We start from the raw sequence: 20216 nt of genomic DNA, 5'->3' as shown, positions 1-20216 counted from the left end.
CAGCAATGATCAGCGGCTCACTTTGTGCCTTGTAGGTGACGCCTGCCCCTGGCACTGGCAGCCAGATGGTAAGAAAGGAGCCCCCGTGAGTTCTTGAAACAGAAAAGTGAATTTGCCAGAAGTTCCCGCGTCTGTAGCCGGAAAAACAAAACAAACAAACAAACTTGCCTGTTGCAAAATAAGGTGAGTGGGGCTGGGGCGGGGGCGCGGGCGCGAGAAACCCCGGTACCAGCAATGATGTGTCTGGCCTGGGGGGGGGGGGGGGGTCACTGGCAGCGCTTCACGCTTCCCCGTGGGAAGCCCGAGGCGTCTGGCACGGCAGCGCCGCGATCGCCCCCGACACAACGCCCATGGCGGGATGGGCCGGCGACCGCGAGCGGAGCCCGAGCCAGCCGCTGGAACCTGAGGGCTGATTAAGGCGCCTTCCTCGCTTCCCTTTTGGGCGGGGAGGGGTGTGTGTGTGTGAGAGAGAGAGAGAGAGAGATGGAAACCATTATGAACCACGGAGCGATCAGCACCGGGTTGGAGGCGAGCTACCCTTTCCATCAGCCCCCTGCGCCCCCTTTCCCTCTGCCTGGCTGGGCACAGCCTTTGAACGATGTGGGCGCTCGCCAGGCTTTCTGCATTACACTCCCATCCACCCCCTTCCCCCCCCCCCACGATCTCTCTGCCACCCCCACCCTCCTTCTAGGCCGATACCGGTACTCATGCAATGCGATCCCTCCGAGGGCTGAACCTGGAAAACGCAGGGGCGAAGGAGAATGGGGAAAATACATACAAGTGGCGCGGGGGGGGGGGGGGGGTGCGTAAAACAATGCGAGGTGCCTCAGTGAGCCAACTTGCACGCTACAAGTGGATGCATCTATTCTACCTGCAGCCGGGCCCCCCGCTTTCGGCGCGGCGAGAGCTCCCCCCGCCCCCGGAGATTTGGCTCCTCCACCCTGGACGAACAGTTGCAATTTGCAAAGCGGACTAAAAATGATCGGGTCCTGCTGCGCTTGGCGCTTTGGCTCCACCCTCCCTGCCTGGCTCGGGTTTGCGCTTTTCTCCCTGCCGCTCACAGTACCATGACCGCTCACGCTCGCCTCCCCGACCCTCTCACATTCAGAGAGAAGGGGATCATCCAGCCTCCTGCCCAAAAGCAGCGCCTAATGATGGAGACGCTCCCTGGGCCCGATCCCTTCCCGAACTCTTTGGCAGAGGCTGTGCTTTAGGTTAATCAAATCACTTGCTATCTCTCCTCCCGCCCCAGCCCCATCCACACTTCGCCGCATAGATGGGGGGATTTCAAAGCGGCGGGAGAAAAGCAACTGCCTGGATACGAGTCCAGAAGGAAAAACTTGGGGAGAGACTTGCCTCTTTGAATCCTTAAATACAGCAGCGCATGGACCCACGCAGGGGGATTTGAGTGCAGGGACTCACATAACGGGGGCATGTATCTGAATGAAGCGGGGAGGAGAGAAACAGGAAGCACTGCAGCAATCCACACACCCCAATCCTTTAATCCGTCTTCTCAACTCCTCCTTTAGCACTTGAAGGAGGAATTAAAGCCTGAAGCAATCCAGCAGGAGCTGTCCCTACAGCCTCCCTGCGCTACCCAGCTACGTGTCTGGACAGGGTTTTAAAGAGTCCGGGGTTGAAAAGGACTAAGGGTTGCAGTTGCAAGGGCTGGGTTTTTCGGAGGGGGGGGGGGGGGTTACTGAAATATACCCCCCCCCCCCGCCGCCCCAGGGGTTACTGCATTTCCTCCCATATATGAATCTCGCTTAGAACGAGGTGATTTCCGAGCTGGAGTTCTGGTTTATCTACTACCAGCTGGGAGGAGAAAAATGTCATTTAAAGTAGATCAAACTATGGTTTATTGTTTAGCTGGATGAAGATGTTTAAACACAGACCGACTTCTGCAGCTGTAAAGTGGTGACAGGAGTGGAAATTAAAAAACAAGTGAAATAATGGGGGGAAAAGCAAATGAAAAACGTACATAATTCTCTCTCTTATATACATACACACGCATTTGCTTGCGGCGCTGTGCACTCTCAGCCCCGTGTAACTCATACTAAACTAATCCGGGGGCTGTTCGGCGGAACCTGCGGTACCCAAAATGTGTCCTCATCAAAAACCTGTCATATTTCCTGTTTGAAACCATTTGTGCGCGCGCCCCTGTTCTGTCGCCTTTTACAAGCGGGTTTGCCGAGCCATATTTCACTCTACTGCAAACCCATTTAAATCAGAGCCTTGTTTTTTTCCACGGATTGCTTCTTGTAAATGGGGCGATAAATCCAGAAAGTGTCATGCACGGTGGAACAGAGAGGGGTGGGGCGTTGTTAAGAGAGAGAGGTAGGGGGTAGGAGTGAAACAATGTTTAGGGAAATTAAAGGGGGGAAAAACACTTAAATGAAAATGAAGAGCGTAAAAACTGCATCGCAACTCTGCGAGCCCCTGCTACCCCTGTAGAGTGGGGAAGCCTCAGCAGAGTAGACATGACGAAGGGAGCAATAAATCCATCCGTTTCAATGACAAACCCAAAATAAGCCCCCACCCCCACCCCACTGCCAAACAACCTGACGACTCCGGAGCCCCTACCTGGAAAAGCCTTAAGATGTTCGCTACCATAATGGACACTGAACTTCCAGATGCCCCAATCACTCCAACCACTTTCTCCGGCTTGACGAAGACCGGTGGTTCCCCATTGGTGCACCGCACGTCGGAGGTGTCCTTCTGGATCAGCGCCTGGACAAAAGTGAGCGACTGCTCCAGGGCATAGGTGTCCCTGGAGCAAGTGTCCAAGATCCGAGCCCCGAGCGTCACGTTGGGCAGCAGGTCCGGGTCGCTGTTGATCTGGTCCAGCGCGTACAGCATCGCCTCGAGCCGGTGGATGCCGTTCTCTTTCTTGATGTCCCCGCAAGGCACTCCGGTGGGTCCCTTGGCGTGGACGGGGAAGAGCCCCCCCAGGGTGATGTCTCCCTCTATCCGGATGGAGTGGGGGGCGTACATCTCCTGCCCGTGAGCCACCGCAGAGAGGAGAAACTCCAGCAGGCAGCAGGGCAACTTGATCAAAGTCAGGAGATGGAAGAGCCTCCCCAGCCGGATCATGGTGCTGCCGCTGCTCGGGCGATGGCCAGATGCCCTGGCGTGGCCAGCGGGGCACCCCTGCGGCTTCATGGGCAGAGGAGGGGGAGATTCCCTGCGGGTGTGTGGGGTGGGGAGGGGATGGGGTGGGGAGGTCCGTCTCCTGCCGTCCGCCCTCTCCAGCGGCACAGCACTGGGGAAAGGTAAGGGTTTGCTATCGCTTTAAATGGTCGCTCGGCTGCTCTCCTCCTCCCACTCTCCCCACCTCCTGCTCTCACCCTCCCCATCCCGGCTCTCCCGGCGCGTCATTACGCAGAGATGCGGGCTGAGGTAACCGGAGGCAGCGAGGGAGGGATGGGGCTGGGGGGCTCCCGGGGCTGGGCTAGGTCGCGCTCAGCGCCCACTGCGGCCTCTCCCCCCGTGCGCTTGGTTTAATTCCCCCCCGCCGCCCGCTGGGAAGCGCGCGGCCAGTGCCCTGCCCTCTCGGTATCTTCAGCTTGTAGGAGGGGGTCTGTGAGAGGGGAAGGAATATAGCTGGCTCCACCCTGCTGGATCTTCGTGATTTTTGACCCCAAGTAGTACCATGAAAATAGAAAAGCCCAGCCACTTCTACCTCCCAAGAACAAACAACCCCGACCCTGATGGATCTAGTCACAAACACCCTGCATCTGGCACTCAGGGCTGCCCAGTTACGGCCCTCAAGCCCCACATTCCACAGCTCTCTAGACAGGCAGCTAGTGCATTAAAAATAGCTAGATCTCACCCCAAAACTCCTGATCGGACACCTGATCCTGGCAGATTCCATGCTCTCCGCTCCCCCCCGGCACCAAAAAAAAAAAGTGTGCTGGTACCAAAAAACCTGGATCTGATAGTTGAATCCTGCCAGTTTCTGGCAGCAGCCATCCCCATTCTACTGTCTAAATGGTAATTAAGTGTAGCTGCTTCTACTGCACACAGAATCTTGACCTTGATGCATCCTGGCATAACAGCACCACAAACATCTCTTTCTGGTACCTGGATCCAGCTTGGCAAGTTTTGGCCTCAAAGAAAATACAAGTATGGCAGCTTCGACTTCACTAGGAGAATCATCAGAACCCTGATGTATCTCAGCAAACAGCACATGGGAAAAAAACCCACCGCAACACAACATATGCCTGGTACCTGGATCCTACTAATATTTGGTCCCAAAACGTCTGGCAGGGTTTTGATTTTTTAGAGTAATCTCAAAATTGAAGTGCAGTTGCTCCAATTTCACGACAGAAATCCAGAGCCTGATGCATCCCTACTCCACAGTCCTTCTTTGTCCCCCACAAAACACCACATATCCAGCACCTGGAGCCTGTTGGAGTATATCATTTTTAAGTGCCGTCCCTTAAATTGTCAAAGTACACAGACATCTCACCACTCCTCCTAAACCAGACAAATCCATGCTCTGACACTTTCCCAGTGCAAGAGCAATTCAAAATATATTTATGGCACCTGGGTCTTGCCAGATCCAGAACATTTTTTGCCATAAAACTCTACAGTCTATTGCATAATTAGACTACACGTATAGCTGCTTCTAGTCCACTACAATAATCTGGCCCAGATACATCCTGGTACAGGAGCACTTGACAAAGCCAGGATGGGTGCAGCTACAGCAGGGTTGTGTCCATTTTCCCCCACCTAGATCCCCCAATTTTTACCTTTAGCTAGCCAGCAGATAATCTGTATCCAATACACTGCCTTTCAGTGAAGCCTCAGCAACCCATATCTGACATTCTTCTCATCCCTCTGATACTGCCACATTTCATCCCATAAAATTGAAATATTTCAGTAAAACTGGGCTAGCAGATGTGAATGATCATATTAAATATGGTTTTAACCAAACTCTTGATTGATATTTTCAAAGCAGTCTAGGGGATTCAGACATGTCTTTCATAAATTTTCAATGGAAAGTGGATTTTTACACCTCTAGATGCCTTTGAAGCGGGGGTGGGGATAGGGAGGGGGGGTACCTCAGTGCATCGAATACAAGGATTGGATGAACTGGGGTCTAGATCCGAGACTAATTCGGAGATTAGGTTTCTGAAATGGAGAGGATTTGGATGCTGAATACATGCACTAATTTGAAACATGGTCTGCATTTTTGGGTGCACTAGTAACTGCTACATTTTTACTCTATTTAAACAGTAGCATTTAGCAAAAAATGAGGGGTTCAGGTGCTAGATATATATGTAGCTGATGCTCTTGAGGGTCCAGAATTTCCTGGAAAGATACATTGCTCTCTTCACATGGCAAAATTTGGAAAACAGGGTCAGAAAGGGCAGGACCCAGCAGGATTGAGGTGGATTTTTTGAATAGGATGTTTGGGGCTAAACTTTGGGAGGATTCAGGTTCTGGGACAAATATAACCTCTTGTGATTTCATTTTATCTGGTTATGAATAAAAAAAAAACTTTAAAAAGCCACACACCCCTAGACCCTCTGACTCAAAAAATTATACAGTGACTAAAATGCTCAATATTCATCAGCTGTATGTCAGCTACTCCCAGATTTATATTTCTTAAAAGTTTGATTTGTTATTAAAGCAAAGTCAGCCCCCTCAGACAAAAATGTTAACTCACTGACCATGGGGCTGTTCATGTGTGGGATTTTTCCCCCCTTCTCTTTCTGTTTGTATGTAGTTTAACTATTGCTCATCATCATGTTGACACAATTGGGACAAGGTGTCAGTTTAAGCAGAGGAGCCTGGGATGGTGGCATAAACAGTTATCCACATCTGATCAGAGATAAGGCCAAAAGTGTCAGTGGGAATTTCACATCTCTACAGGCAACTCGACTGCTGCCCACTTTGACGTGTCCACCGCCCAAACAAATTGCAACCCACCTACTGCCCATTCATCATCCCTCACTCATATATCCCAATCTATTAGTCAGTTCAGTTGTTTGTTTCTCAATCGAATGCCTACCTTGTTCACCTTTACACTATCACACACACACACACACGTTGTTAACATCAACTGCTACCCCCTTATGCCCTCATACCTATTCCCACACAGAGTAGGGCTACTCTAATGAAGATAGTGTTTTCCCTAAAGCTCAAGCATTTGGAATCCATTGACTAGGTGAGAATCTCAGCTTTCATTTTTAAAGAGAAAGAGTAAATTTCTAGCCCTTGCAGTGGTGGAGAAAAAAAAAATCTTGAAAACATGACTGAGCCCCATCCTAAATACTCAAAAACCAGAAAGCAAATAAAGAGAAACATTTTTTCAGTCTTAATTTAAGACAAATAATGATTTTTGAATACTTGTGCTTGGAAAATCTGCAGCTACATTCACTATACCTACCCTCACACAGATACAGTAAGGTACAGTAAGGTACAGCTCCCTACCTTATGCGCCTTTTCCCCACAACCTGTCACCTCAAAAAATAGTCAACATAACCTTACATGGAATGCCCCGATACCCAGTCATAGGAACATAGGAATTGCCAGACTGGATCAGACCCAATGTCCGTTTGGTCCAGTATTCTGTCTCCAACAGTGGTCAGCATCAGATGCTTCAGAAAGAGGTGCAAGAACTGCACATCTGTCAGATGTGGGATAATAAACCCCCACGATAATCTAGTTAGAGATTTGTTTCACAGTTAAACCAGAGAATTAAATATCCTTATCACAAATTGTTATATTAATAACTGGATATTCTTGAGATCCATGTAAATGTCCAGTTCCTTTTTGAATCTTAAGTCCTTGCTTCAATGACTTCCTATAGCAAGGAGTTCACAGTTTTTATTATGTGTGACGTGGGTATTTATCATTTTTGAATTCCCCCATCTTTAATTTTTAGCCCTTTAGTCATTTATCAAACTCATCATTTTACTGTGTTATTCCCATTGACCACATGCAGTCGGCCTCCCCCACCCAATCATTTATTGTCCTCTCCAACAAGGAATAAGGCATGGTAATCTATGCATTTAGCACTTCTATTCATTTCATGTACTTGTAAGGAGCCTTTCATCATGGTATTGAAGCACTGTACATCACCAGGCGACACACTCATGCTGGTCTTCATTATTCAAAGTGGTATCCCTCTGCAGCTACCCACCCTCCACAGGCTCCCAATCTGCTTCCCTGCTGAACTCTTTTACAAAGACCTTTAACAGATTAAGCTCTGACTGTGCCAGAGACCATCTCATCACTTATGACCTTCCAAATACCAGCGCTGTAACTACAGTGGGAAAAACTCAGAGGAAGATGCAGAGCAGTTTCCAAGCCAAAAATCAGACTGTGTCCAGTGAAAAAAAACAAGACTCACTCCTCCTCCACCAGTCATTTGGCAGAAGTTTAGGATCAAAATATCCCACATCATGTTTAAATTGTGTCTGTAATCTGTACCAAATGGCTGGCAACTGGCAAGCCATTACATTACATAGCCGAAAGACCTAACAGCCGATAGGACGTTTGTACCATTTGATAACAGTACTGATTTAAGTGGTGGTAAGAGCAAATTTCCTTCTCTTCTTCTACATACTCTAGTTAGGATGAAAACATAGTATTGAAATGAATATCCACTAGTCATTTTTGTGCTATACAGTGTCCTGAGAGAGATTACAGCCCTTGACTATCACTGGATATTTTCTTTACAAATTTTAATTTGGCATAGTTAGAGAATTGTGCTCCCAGCACAAATAGATTTTGGGATCAATATGATGTGAATTGAGCCATTATTGTTCCTGTTACTAGAAGGAGGATAGGCTGGGGTGGGGTTTTTGCATTTCCATTTTTAATACATACACACACACACACACACACACACACAGCTACACATAATATTAAAGACATACACAGAACCCACAAAGGTCAGTGCATTTTTACGCCATGTATTGGCACAATTGACATTTTACCATGGTTTTGCATAGCAGGAAAATGAACTATGATGCAAAGCCTTGAGTGCACGAGACAGATCTCTGTGTGTGTGTGGGGGGGGGGGGGTGTTACTGGAAGCAGGGGATGACAGTTGGTTTGGCAGCTGGAGGGTGAGTGGAAGAGGGGAAACTGGCTTTTCATAGTAAAGGTTTCCAGAAGATTTGGCATCTGAAAGGAGGTTGAGATTGAACACAATAGGGGAGGCAGCAAGACATGGCTGGCAGTTGGAGGCCTCACCACAGCGCGGGGATGGAAGAGGAGAAGAGCTGCAGGAAAATGGTTCCAACTGTAGATGATTGTTGCCTAAATCCAGGGTTTTCAGCCTGCACATGCAGGAGGCAGGGAGACTATATGCTGGGAGTCAGACACAGGGGGCTGAACTGCAGCCAGAGAGGAGCAATGGATGGGAGTTTGGTTCCAGCAGTCACAGATGAATGCAGCAGAGTGGGACAACTTCCACGAGACACATGCTCAGTATAAGACTTGACAGGTCTGGGAATACTGTTTGACACCACACTTCTGTACCGGATCCTTCTGGTCTCTGAAGAAGAAATATCAAATAGGTGCTAGTATTCATTATGGATTAAGCGACTGCAACTGCTTGAGGCCTTTAAAAAAAAATGCTATACGTTTAGGGTTGCCAACTTTGCCTGAAGCTATTCCAGGAGATTCCACCCCTCCTCCCCCAACATGACGTAATGTGATTTTCTTAAAATATCCTATTAAAATCTCCCGGATTGCTTTCAATAGTCCCTGGAAGATCAATGTCAATTCCGGGAGACTCCAGGCCAATCCTGGAGGGTTGACAGCCCTATATACCTTTTATACACAAGATCTCAGAAAACTAATTTTGTACAACTGATGTACAACTTAACTGATGAGATAAATGGAAAGTAAAGTCTCTAGGTCACAAATTTAAATCTGGCTCAGAGTAGTGAGTTTAGGCAATCGGGGGAAGGTTTGTCCTACCTGAATCTTAAAGCAGTGACAAGCTGAAATAAAAAGGGCCTCATTGGACAAATAAATGACTCTTGCTGCTCTGGTAGGGCCCAAATGAACTTTAGCCTTATATATGGAAGAGGATATGGTTAGGGGTAGCACTAACCCCATAGCTGCTGATTGATGCCCAAGTTGAGAAAGAACTCTCTAGTCATTGCTTCAGCCAGAACTTGAGAGCATCACTGCTGGTGAGAGCTATTCCAACTCCTGAAAGAGATTTAATCTTCTTTTAAATGTGGATGAACACATATTACAGCACAGCCTAGAGGACAATCAGATTCAACCCTGTTGTGCTAGGCATTGTACAAACATAGTAAGTTGCACTCCCTTCAATCTAGAGTAGATGCATGGCAATGCTCATGTCTACCATAGAGAAAGGATGAACCCTTCCTACTATGCTAGTGTTAAAAAAACTAAAACAAAAAACGCGGCATGGAGTTGGGTATGAAAATCAGTAAGAGAATTTTTTTTTTTTTTTTTTTTTAGGAAAGACTTAGTTTAGAAACCTTAATGCTGAAGCTGAATGGTGAGTGATGTGTTACACATATCCAAAAAGCGGGCCCTTTAACTTGTCTGTCAAATGGCTGAATCCATCATCCTAATCTCTATTGGATAGGTTCAGATGTTCCTAGAATCATAGAGGATCACGGATGGAAGAGACTTCAGGAGGTCATCTAGTCCAACCCCCTGCTCAAAGCAGGACCAACCCCAACTAAATCATCCCAGCGAGGGCTTTGTCAAGCCAGGCCTTAAAAACCTCTAAGGATGGAGATGCCACCACCTCCCTAGGGAACCCAGTCCAGTGCTTCACCACCCTCCTAGTGAAATGGTGTTTACTAATATCCAATCTAGACTCCCCCTCTGCAACTTGAGACCACTGCTTCTTGTTTGTCATCTGCCACCACTGAGAACAGCCGAGCTCCATCCTCTTTGGAACCCCCCTTCAGGTAGTTGAAGGCTTCTATCAAATCCCCCCTCACGCTTCTCTTCTGCAGACTAAATAAGCCCAGTTCCCCCAGCCTTTCCTCATAAGTCATGGCCCCAGCCCCCTAATCATTTTCACTGCCCTTTGCTGGACTTTCTCCAATTTGTCCACATCCTTTCCGTGGTTGGGGGGCCCAAAATTGGACACAGTACTCCAGATGTGGCCTCACCAGCGCTGAATAGACGGGAATAATCATTTCCCTCAATCTGCTGGCAATGATCCTACTAACTCACCCGAATATGCCATTAGCTTTCTCGGCAACAAGGGCACATCTGCAGCTTCTTATCCACTATAATCCCCAGGTCCTTTTCTGTGGAACTGCTGCTTAGCCAGGTCAGTCCCCAGCCTGTAGCGGTGCATGGGATTCTTCCGTCCAAGTGCAGCACTCTGCACTTGTTGAACCTCATCAGATCTCTATTGGCCCAATCCTCCAATTTGTCTAGGTCACTCTGGACCTTATCCCTACCCTCCAGCATATCTACCTCTCCCCTACCCCCCATTTTAGTGTCATCTGCAAACTTGCTGAGGGTGCAATCCATCCCGTCATCCAGATCATTAATGAGGATCTGGAACAAAACCGGCCCCAGGACCGACCCCTGGGGCACTCTGCTTGGAAGTGGCTGCCAACTAGATTTCAAGCTGTTGATCACTACCGGTTGAGCCCGATGATCTAGCCAGCTTTCTACTACCTGATAGTCCATTAATCCAATCCATACTTTAACTTGCCAGCAAGAATATTGTGGAAGACTGTATCTAAAGCTTTGCTAAAGTCAAGATATATCATGTCCACTGATTTCCCCATATCCACAGAGCCAGTTATCTCATCACAGAAGGCAATCAGTTGCCAAAAAGTCAGCATAATAGCTGGCATCTTTCAATGAAGCTACAGAAAAGTACTCTAGCCAAGGATCTGGCCCTGTATTTATTGCTGAAGACACAGTTTAAAAAAAAACTAACAAAAACCACGGGCACTGGTTTCTATGCAGCTATCCAGCATGGTCCATATAAAAAAAAAACATAACAGACCAGTGGAAGCGAAGCAAAGCTGACAATATAAACAAAACAGTATTTTAAAAAACTGGTAGCGTAGTATGACAATACAGCACACAGTTGGAGGTAGTTTCATACTAAATGAATGGATGTGATACAAGCAATTAATTTTTTGGTAGAAGTCAATGGTAGAACTTGAGCCAGGGCTCCTGATTATCTGGCATCAAGCAAATAGTGATTTTTGGCATTGAAACCAGTAAAAAAGCCTCTGATCCTTAACTCAGAAGGAGTTACAATGTCTGTTTATGGCTCCTGGTGTTAGAAAAACCAGCAAATTCTCTGAGAAAACAACATCTGTGGGCCCTTTGATAGATCTTATTTTTATTGGATACAATATTAAACAATCAATAATAAAAATCAATATTAAGGATCTCTCTTAAATCTACAAAAGAAGTGAATGTATACACCTCATTTACTCCATCTTCTGTCACCTCTGAGCTCTTACGTTCTACGTCCTATCCTATATCCAGAGTTACAATAGTTAATCCTTAACCAAAGGCAGCATTTGAAGGGATACAAAACCTCATGCTTCAGAGTGTAAACCAATCTCTAACCATGAGGGACTATGAGGAGATTTTCCTTGGGGACAAATCATCCTACGTCTGCCTCCTGTGGCATTTTGGCAACTTCCTCTGAAGCATCAGGTCACTGGCCACTGTCAGAGACGAGATACTGGACTAAATAGATGACCATAGGAACAAAGGACTTAGCACATCAGATCAATCATGCAATCAAACCCTTGTGCAGACCTCATTGCAGCATTGGGGCTTTAATCTACTATTTTATCTGAGTACAGGGCACTTACTTAAAGCAGCACTGGTCTGATATTTAGAATCATGCAGGATAAATAGGAAGAAATAATTTAACTGTTCAAAATATTGGGCTCTTCATTTCATCTGGTCAGCATTTCAAGCCACAAATGCTTCTGCTAGGAGGACAGTTTCAGTAATAAATTACATGAACAAGACAAAATCAGAATGTCACTAAATACAGGCAGGCTATTTTAGTTGTGAGAACCAAACTGCGTACCAGCCACACTTAGGAAAATAAAAATGTGTACATTTATGTAGCACATATTTAGAAGAGACCAACCTTTATACATCTGTCATTCAAGCCATTAAACTTAAAGTTGACATATATTGTCAGTACTGCCAACCGAAAGTGTTCAAAAGTGAGTCAGGCCCATGAAAATCAGGAGTGATTTTAAAATAATAAGATTTTTAAAATATATGGGGTCTTTATTTCTTGTCTGGTGTTTGAGCCTTTCAGGAGTCACATTCTCCAGCTTTTTCCCCACAATCAGGATAGCTAGAAACTAATTTTTAAATGAAAGCTGTGATTCTCATGTAATCACAAGACTCCAGAAGCTGGAGTTTTAAAGAAAAGATTAAATATCACAACACTCATCATAAAGAGGGACAACTGGCAACACTGCTAATAATCGGCCTTTTGAAGCAAGGACCTTGTCCTTCCTCTCTTTAAAGGAACCTGCTCATCCATGGTGCTGCTCATTGAAAAACACCACAAAAATGAATGTCTCACATCTTCCTGTACTCAGTCCCTGCCTGCAAGAGAGGAAGCCAGTATGTCATAATCACTACTCCATCTGATCCCACTGAAGTCCCACAATATGAACAGTGGGAATTTGAGGACTTTTCTACACTAAGGCTTTCATTGGCATAACTCCGTTGGATTGGGAGGAGGGGGTGATTTGTTGATGACAGTTATGTCAATAAAGGCCCTAGTGTGGATGCAGCCAGTCTGCTTTTAGAGTTGATCAGGAATTTTTTGATTAAGCATTGGACATTAAAAACACCAACTGATCAAAGCTGAAACTTCTTGCAGGAAAGAGTCTATTTAGTCTAATTTCTTGAAAAAGTGTTTGAGGTTGTCCAAACACCCTTAGGTTTTGAACTGGAAGAAATTTTTTCATTAGTTTCATATTTAAGCTAATATAGTACAAATAGTTGAAATCAAAACAGAACATTTCAAAATTATTGAAATGAAACATTTTGGTTGAATATTTCCTTCCCCTCCCCCAATCCAGATTTTAGGTTTGGAAAATTTTCACTGTTTTGATTTTTGTCTCAATTTGGGAGAGTCATTATTTTTGAAATCTCAAATTTGTGTGTCGTGCGAACAGAGTTTCCCACCAGTTTATCAAGCTCCGCTTGATAAGATTCATTATGCAGACATGGTTTATTTCACTTTCCACTGGAATAAGCCATACAGGTATAACTGTGTCTGCACTAGGGGAGGTGTTTGCCATTTTAACTATCCTAGCATAATTAAAATGACAAAACTTAAGAGTAGACAAGCCCACAATACTTGCAGATTTAGATGGTGTAAATGCACAAGAAGGGGGATTTTGCTGGGGCACAGCTGCTGTATGTGGCATCATCTTCTGCAAACCCAGAAGATATCACTGGAAATTAACAGAGTTGATGGCAGCATTCGTTACCATGGATTACCACACTACACCCCCAGCCACTCGGTGTCCTTGAGAAATTACTAGCAGCCTGGCTCCAGATCAAAACTGGTTTCTAGAGATCTCAGAATAGAACGAAAAAGCCAAGACCTCCCCACAAGAAAATCAGCCATTTTTGGAGTCCTAGAAATTTTCTGGATTTTTCCAGTGGATCTCAGGAAAGTCACAAGGTTGGAGGACCTCACATCTCACAAGGTTGGAGGACCTCACATCCTTCCTACATCATGGAGTAGTGAACCCTGCTCTTTCTCCTTTTTTCCACTCCAGCTTCATGGTCCCTTGAAAATTTTGCAAATGGGACAAAAACAGCCAGACTTTTGCAAGTAGCTTTTACTGCTTTAAAGATTGGTATTCCATGAAAGGGCATAATAGGGATTCTATTGTCTTTCCCCTGAAGGGTATGAAAGTCAGCAGAGGATCTGGAGATTTTTTTTAAATAGAAATCCCTACTTCAAAAAGCAATTTGCAGTGCCAAGTTTGAATAGTGTCACTTTCCTAAATGGGAAATCTATTTACTCCATCTATATATTTGGGCATCTCTATATTCATTCTCCTTGCAAGAGAAGTTTTTGGCATTTTTTCAGACCATGTAAAACACATGTCTCCCTCAAAGTCACATCAATGCATGTCTCATTACTTTGAAAGCCATCCAAGCCTTTAAAAGGAAGAGATCAATCAATTATGCAGGAGAAAAACTTTAAAACTGAAATATTTGCTATCTCAAAGGAACAAACAGGCAGGTATATTAGAGGAGCACTCAAGCCAAATCAAAATCATTGCAGTTCTCAGAGAACATAATTCCCCGCCCCCCCCCCACCAAACACATACAATGATATTGGTTCCCAATTTACTAAGAACATTTGGTATCAAAATTATTCACTCCTTATTTGAAACACTTCCGCTTTCTTCAGCAACTAAGGATTTTTAATTTTTTTTTTTTAATATAAATACTAGTATTTCTCTCCTTCACCACCACTCTGTAAAGCCTGCCAATAACATGATCTGCCAAAGGATTAGTTTAAAAAAAAAAAATTAAAAAATTAAAGAACAAACACACAATTGTCTTCAGTGTGGACACTCATCTAGCATATCACGTGTCCATACTTCATTGTCTATGCCAGATTTAGATCCAGTCCTGCTTTCCATGCACATCTCAACCTCCCCTTTAATTTTCCCTACGCAAAGAGTAGAGGGGCTTTGGATTTTGAGCCTCCAAACCCTTGAGTGACTTACCCTCATTCATGTCAGAAGTCAGTACTGGCAGAAATATCAATGTGACCAATCACTGGAGTACAGTCTACTTGCCCAAAACTACTCACATGGGTATAAGGATTTTCAGGATCATACAGGCTGCTACCTGAGCAAATCGTTATGTGCACATGGAGTCCAATTCAAGTCAGTGTTGATTTGCATGGATTCAAGCATTTACCCACAAAGATTAGCTTTGCAGGATCAGGGCTTTAGATGGTAAGCTCCTTGGGTTTGAGACCATGTCTCAGTGGTATGGGTTTCTGGAGATTTAAATACAGATAAATAGATTTTATATAATTCTGAGCATAAAGGACATACAAACAACAAAACCTCTGCTCGCTGATTTTTCAGTTCACCTGGCAGGTCCAAACAAAAAAAACCCCACAAACAAAAAAAAAACAAAACAAAAACAAAAAAACCAAGACAAATTCAAACAACGCTAAAAATGAAAAATCTCAGATCAAATGAAATATTTGGTTTGACTCCAAAAAATTTCATTTGTATTTAAATCTTTTTAAAAACAAAAAGTTAAAGATGCTTTTTGCCTGAAAAATTTCTGCCAGGCCTAGTTGTCACTAACCTTCACACCGTGGCAGCTCCGAAGGTCAGCAACACTTTTACAGAATCGAGATCCTCCTGTTCTAAAAGCAAGGGCCCCTCCTTCTTGGACTGAGGCGCTCCATCAGCAGCTGGCATTAGAAACCCCACAGGCATGCGCATGCTCATCTTCCAGCTTTGTATGTTCTTCTCTTCAGAGGTTTATAAACCGGCCGAAGAGTTAACCCCAGCATGAAATCTCACATGCCAAGTCTTGCAACTTCCAGTCCCATCTCAGCCTGAATTTAAACATCTCTACCCCTACGCCCATCCCACGTTTTAGATTGACGTATTTATATTTTATATTGTGCCCCTCCACATGACAAAGGGTGCATACACGCAATTTAATAAATTGCATGGATAGATATTCTCCACTCCTTTTTTATAAGAGAAAAGAACGGTTCCATTCCCCACAAACAATCCATCCCCATCTCACCTCACTCCCTGAAGCACATGCTCAAGGAAGCATATGCCTTAAAGCAGCTCAAAGGATAGATAACTGGACACACAGCTTTTCACCTTTAAGTCACCTGTTCAAGTCAGGCTCAACTTACAAGCAGTCAAAAGTCACCACCACCTCAGTGCTACTTAATAGTTTCAGTGTAACAGGTTGATGGTCTAAATTGAGTTCCCTGTGAAAAAGGGGCCAGATCACAAACCACCACCATCACGGCGAGCATTCTTGCAACCAGTCTTATTCAGTTCTTGGAATCTCCGCTAACTATGAAAGATTTAGCCTTTTATCAGGATAGGAATCAAGCCTAAGACTAGTAGGAGTAGTTTGAGGAAGCATATAGACTAACACAGCTGCTACTCTGAAACATGCACTGATAGTATCCCTGTCACTCTTGTTCTATGGATATCCTAATTTAGTCTCCAGGGCTGCTCTGGCACATTTCATGACATGATCAGGGAATTGTTTTTAAAAGTTAATTTCCAAAGATCCCCTTGTAGCTTTGTAGTTACTAGAATTACAAATTCAGATTCTTCAATATTGCAAGCTAATCCTTTTATTTCCTCCATTAAAAAAAAACTATTAAAAGCTTGCTGTTATGATTTTATCTATCATTTTTAATGTATACATTGTTAAGAATATATGTTCAGACTCAAAACACAAGGTACATAACTATCATTCTCACTTCCATCCACATGTCTTTAAAATGGAGATACAGTTTTACTTTTGTCCCTTTATACTGATGGGGCTAATATTAGACATTTATCACTACGTTTGCTTCCTTTTTTATGGTTTAATATCAGCTATTTGGCTTTATGTCAAACCATATTGTCCCGTAAGGTGACTATCATCTTATCTTCACCCCGTCAATATTCAGTTTATGAGTCAATAAACATTGACGTTAATCTCAACAGAAGTTACCATCTGGTAATTCCATGCTAAACCATCTAGTGCCTCCAGCTTGTTCATCCTACATTTGCTTTTGTATAGAGCGAACGATGTACTTGAAGTTCTCAAAAGTATTCCAAGTTCAATTTAGTATCACTGGGCAGGTATGGAAGATTTGGGGAGCAAGCAAAGGGAGAGAGTCAAGCCTTTCCTGCTGCAGAATGCTGAAGGGAGAAGAAGTCAGGAGGTTCAGAGCTCCTAATGCACATCCAATGCTAAGTTCCCTCTCAGCTGCGTGGCCGCACAGCAGCCTATGAAGGGCCGCACAGGTGCTCAAGGCCCCAGCGGAGGGTGCCCCTCCCCTGCCCCAACCCGGCCCTGTATACTAGTGCACATAACAAAATTCATTCTGCACATGCGTGGGAAAAATTGGAGGGAACACTGGCAATCCATTTGCGGTTCAGATATGGATTTGAGCCAAAATCCATAGAAATCCATGAATTTTGGACCAGGCTCAAAGGGAGGAACGAGAACAGTGGGTCTGTTGCTGTGAGGATCCTCTAGCCCAGTGTTTCTCAACTTTTTGATACCAGGGACTGGCTTGTTAGCTTCTTGAACAGTGTGAGGGAAAATCTCAGGGACCGGTACTGGTCCATGGACCGGTTGTTGAGAAGCACTGCTCTAAGCCAGCCTTCTGGGCTCTTGCATGAGGTGCCTTGGAAGTGGGAAAGCAAGAAAATGTCCTGTAGTGCATACTCAAGCCCCAAGGATGTAGTGGCTACAGAGCAGATTAATTGCAGCTACCAGTTGTTGAGGTGGCCAACCTAGCCCTATGAGAACGTCACTTATAATGATTGTCCGACTGTGCAGTCTCCCAATGCATTTTCAATGCCACTGTGTTTTAGAGATCCCAAGGAGACAACATTCTCCCCAATCCACGCAGACACCTCCCCTCTCCACTTCACTTACAATTGTTTAGGTCAGGACACAGTCATTTGACAGCACTTTTAAAAATGAAGATGCACTTCAGGCTATGCTCATAAACCGTTCTCAAATATTGAAATTTCCACATCAGAAACAACAACTTAGCAATTTTAGAACACTCTCCACACCCAGGATATGCTGCATTTCTGTACCCAAAACATTTATCACTAATTGGAGAGGTCTCTGATCTATGATTTGGAGGAGTATTTTTTCCCATTGGTTGGAATATTTTCTTAGAATGATCAAATGAAATGGATCAAACTTCATTCGAGAACAGGGAGAAGAAAGAAAAAAAAAAAAAAAAAGATTTCCTGCCTTAGAAAATCCTGGGCTAATAAAGCTTTGTGTATGGGTTGTTTAAACTAAAATGGTGTGAAGAGGAATTTGAAATAACCCAGGCTGAAGTTACTACAGAACAAAAAAAAATTCATTAGTAGCACTCTTCCCACTACGAACAGCAGGATAGATACAGCTGATTTAATGTGATTTGGTAACATCAATTCAAGACCACATGGTCTGAGCTATTGGACTCAATAGGTGAACTATTTTTAAATCCAGTGCCAGTTGGGATAGCTATTCAGAAGCCCGTCCTGCTTCCACTGAAGTCAATAACATTCTCATTAATTTCATTCAGAGAAGATCTGGACCTCAAGTTTGAGTGCCACTAAAAAAGGAAGCTAGAATGAACTTGAAGACTGAAATATGGCTAAAACAAAAAAATCTTTACTTTCTGAGTGTTGCAGAATCCAACATGCATCTGAAATCCTGGGGAAACACAGGGAAGGCTAACATCCCCAAGAACAAGTATTTTTAGTGCAATATCCGATCCTCTCCCCCTTCACCCCATAATGTTTCTGCATCCAAGAGACAAGGGGTCTGATCCTCTTCTAGTGTAAGGCTCTGTCTACACTACACAGCTTTTAGGGACACGGCTGTGCCACTGAAAGGCGTGCAGCGTAGCTGCTGTTTGTCGGCGGGAGAGAGCGGCGTTAGCGTGGTCAGCAGGAGAGCGCTCCTGCCGACAAAGCACCGTTTACACCAGCGCTTGTCGTTGACAAAACTTGTGTCTTTCAGGATGTGTGTTTAACACCTCTGAACGACTGAAGTTTTGTCTTTCACCTGCCAGTGTAGACAAAGCCTAAGTCAGTGTAGCTTTGTTGACTTCAGTGCCACTACACAGGTTTACACTAGTAGAGGATCTGGTGTAGTATCTACAACATCACAATACCCCGTAATGACAAGTTGATGAACTGGTACGCACAGACTTGGAGGGAAGAGTACCACCTACTGAATCAGCTGCATTACCTCCAACACCGTGTGGACTCATTTTCGGACGAGATCATTGCTTGCATGGACACATCAGGAAATAAGACACAGCCCCTCCCCCTTAAATAAAGTTAAAAGAAGCCTGCAATTTAATAACTATAATATGTTATAGTTATAGACTTAGGGAGGGACTGTGGAACAACTCCACATTGTCCACACACAGCTGCCAGGCAGAATGAGTCCAATGCACTTCTCTGACAAATTATGATGAAGGCCAAGCCTAATCCCTACAGAATTTTGCTAAATCATTCCAGGACCAATATGGAGGTAGCCCCAACATCTCCTTGACTTCTATTAATCTAGAATCTAGGCAAGAGCAGCCACTTTCTGCAGACATTAAAGCCCTCTTCTCATCCTGCAATGAAAAGCACAACCCCCAGTGAGATGCCAATGAGCCAATGTGCTAGAATGCAGCTGCTGTTGACCCCCCGCTCCCCTGGCCCATTATCCCTCCCTCACCTGCAAAAAAGGTGAGAAAAAAAACCAACAAACAGAAAGCACCCCTCCTCTTTCCACGTGAAGCTAAAACTCTTGGGTGTCCTGAGGAAGGCAAAAACCCACACTGCATTGTGTCAATTCTGAGGTGAGGCGAAATCCTTCCTAGCCCTGAAAGGAGCACTGTTAGAACCCAGAGCAGATCAGGAAGCCAAGCAGAAAACAAACTATGGTAACAAACCGGGGGTAGGGGCGAGTGGGGGAGGAAGGCCCAGGGAAGTGGAAGGAGAAGAAGAATTTGGGCACAACTGTCCTACACCCATAAGGAGTCTTTCAAGGCAGCGTCTCTCTTCTCCCCATTTGGAAAGGGGGAACTTAACCAAAAGCAGCCCCCTGAAGCCCTGGAAGTGGGGCAGAGGGATCATGGCGGAAGGCAAGGAAACCCTGCCCACTATGCAAGGCTGCTGGAAGGAAAGCTCACCATAGGTTCTGCAACGAGGTGTGCTGCTGTATCCCCAGCTTGAAGTGGTTTCCATCATATACAGGGTTTCCAGTTTGGTTCAATGGCTCTCAGCACCGCCACTCTAAAAATTGTTCCAGTGCCATAGAGCACCACAACCCTACCAGGTAGGAACCCAGATCTGACCCTCCCTTACAGGTCCATCCAAACCCTGGGGAAGGGAGACATATTTGAGGGTGCTGTGGGATGATCAGCACTGATGCATCCCCATATTAATTCCTATTTTCCTTACTCCACTCAGTATTTTTCCCCTCCAAGATGACTG

The 20216-nt window shown here is 44.9% G+C and overlaps 1 protein-coding gene across 5 annotated transcripts in view; it reads right to left on the bottom strand.

Moving 5' to 3' along the window:
- The window catches only part of GRM7 (glutamate metabotropic receptor 7), a 573787-nt gene that overhangs the window by 525275 nt on the left and 28296 nt on the right, over nucleotides 1-20216 (bottom strand). For 4 of the 5 annotated variants that reach the window (XM_007061278.4, XM_043551537.1, XM_037904936.2 and 1 more), the window contains exon 1: nucleotides 2584-3337. The exons of the other annotated variant lie outside the window; for it this stretch is intronic. In XM_007061278.4, the coding sequence (XP_007061340.1) occupies nucleotides 2584-3162 (579 nt within the window). In that variant the 5' untranslated portion in view covers nucleotides 3163-3337. Of the gene's footprint in view, nucleotides 1-2583; nucleotides 3338-20216 lie in introns of those variants that run through there. 5 annotated transcript variants of the gene reach the window in all.

This window comes from Chelonia mydas, chromosome 7 (genome assembly GCF_015237465.2).
Source record: "Chelonia mydas isolate rCheMyd1 chromosome 7, rCheMyd1.pri.v2, whole genome shotgun sequence".
Lineage (NCBI taxonomy): Eukaryota > Metazoa > Chordata > Testudines > Cheloniidae > Chelonia > Chelonia mydas.
This window is presented reverse-complemented; position numbering and strand designations above follow the sequence as displayed.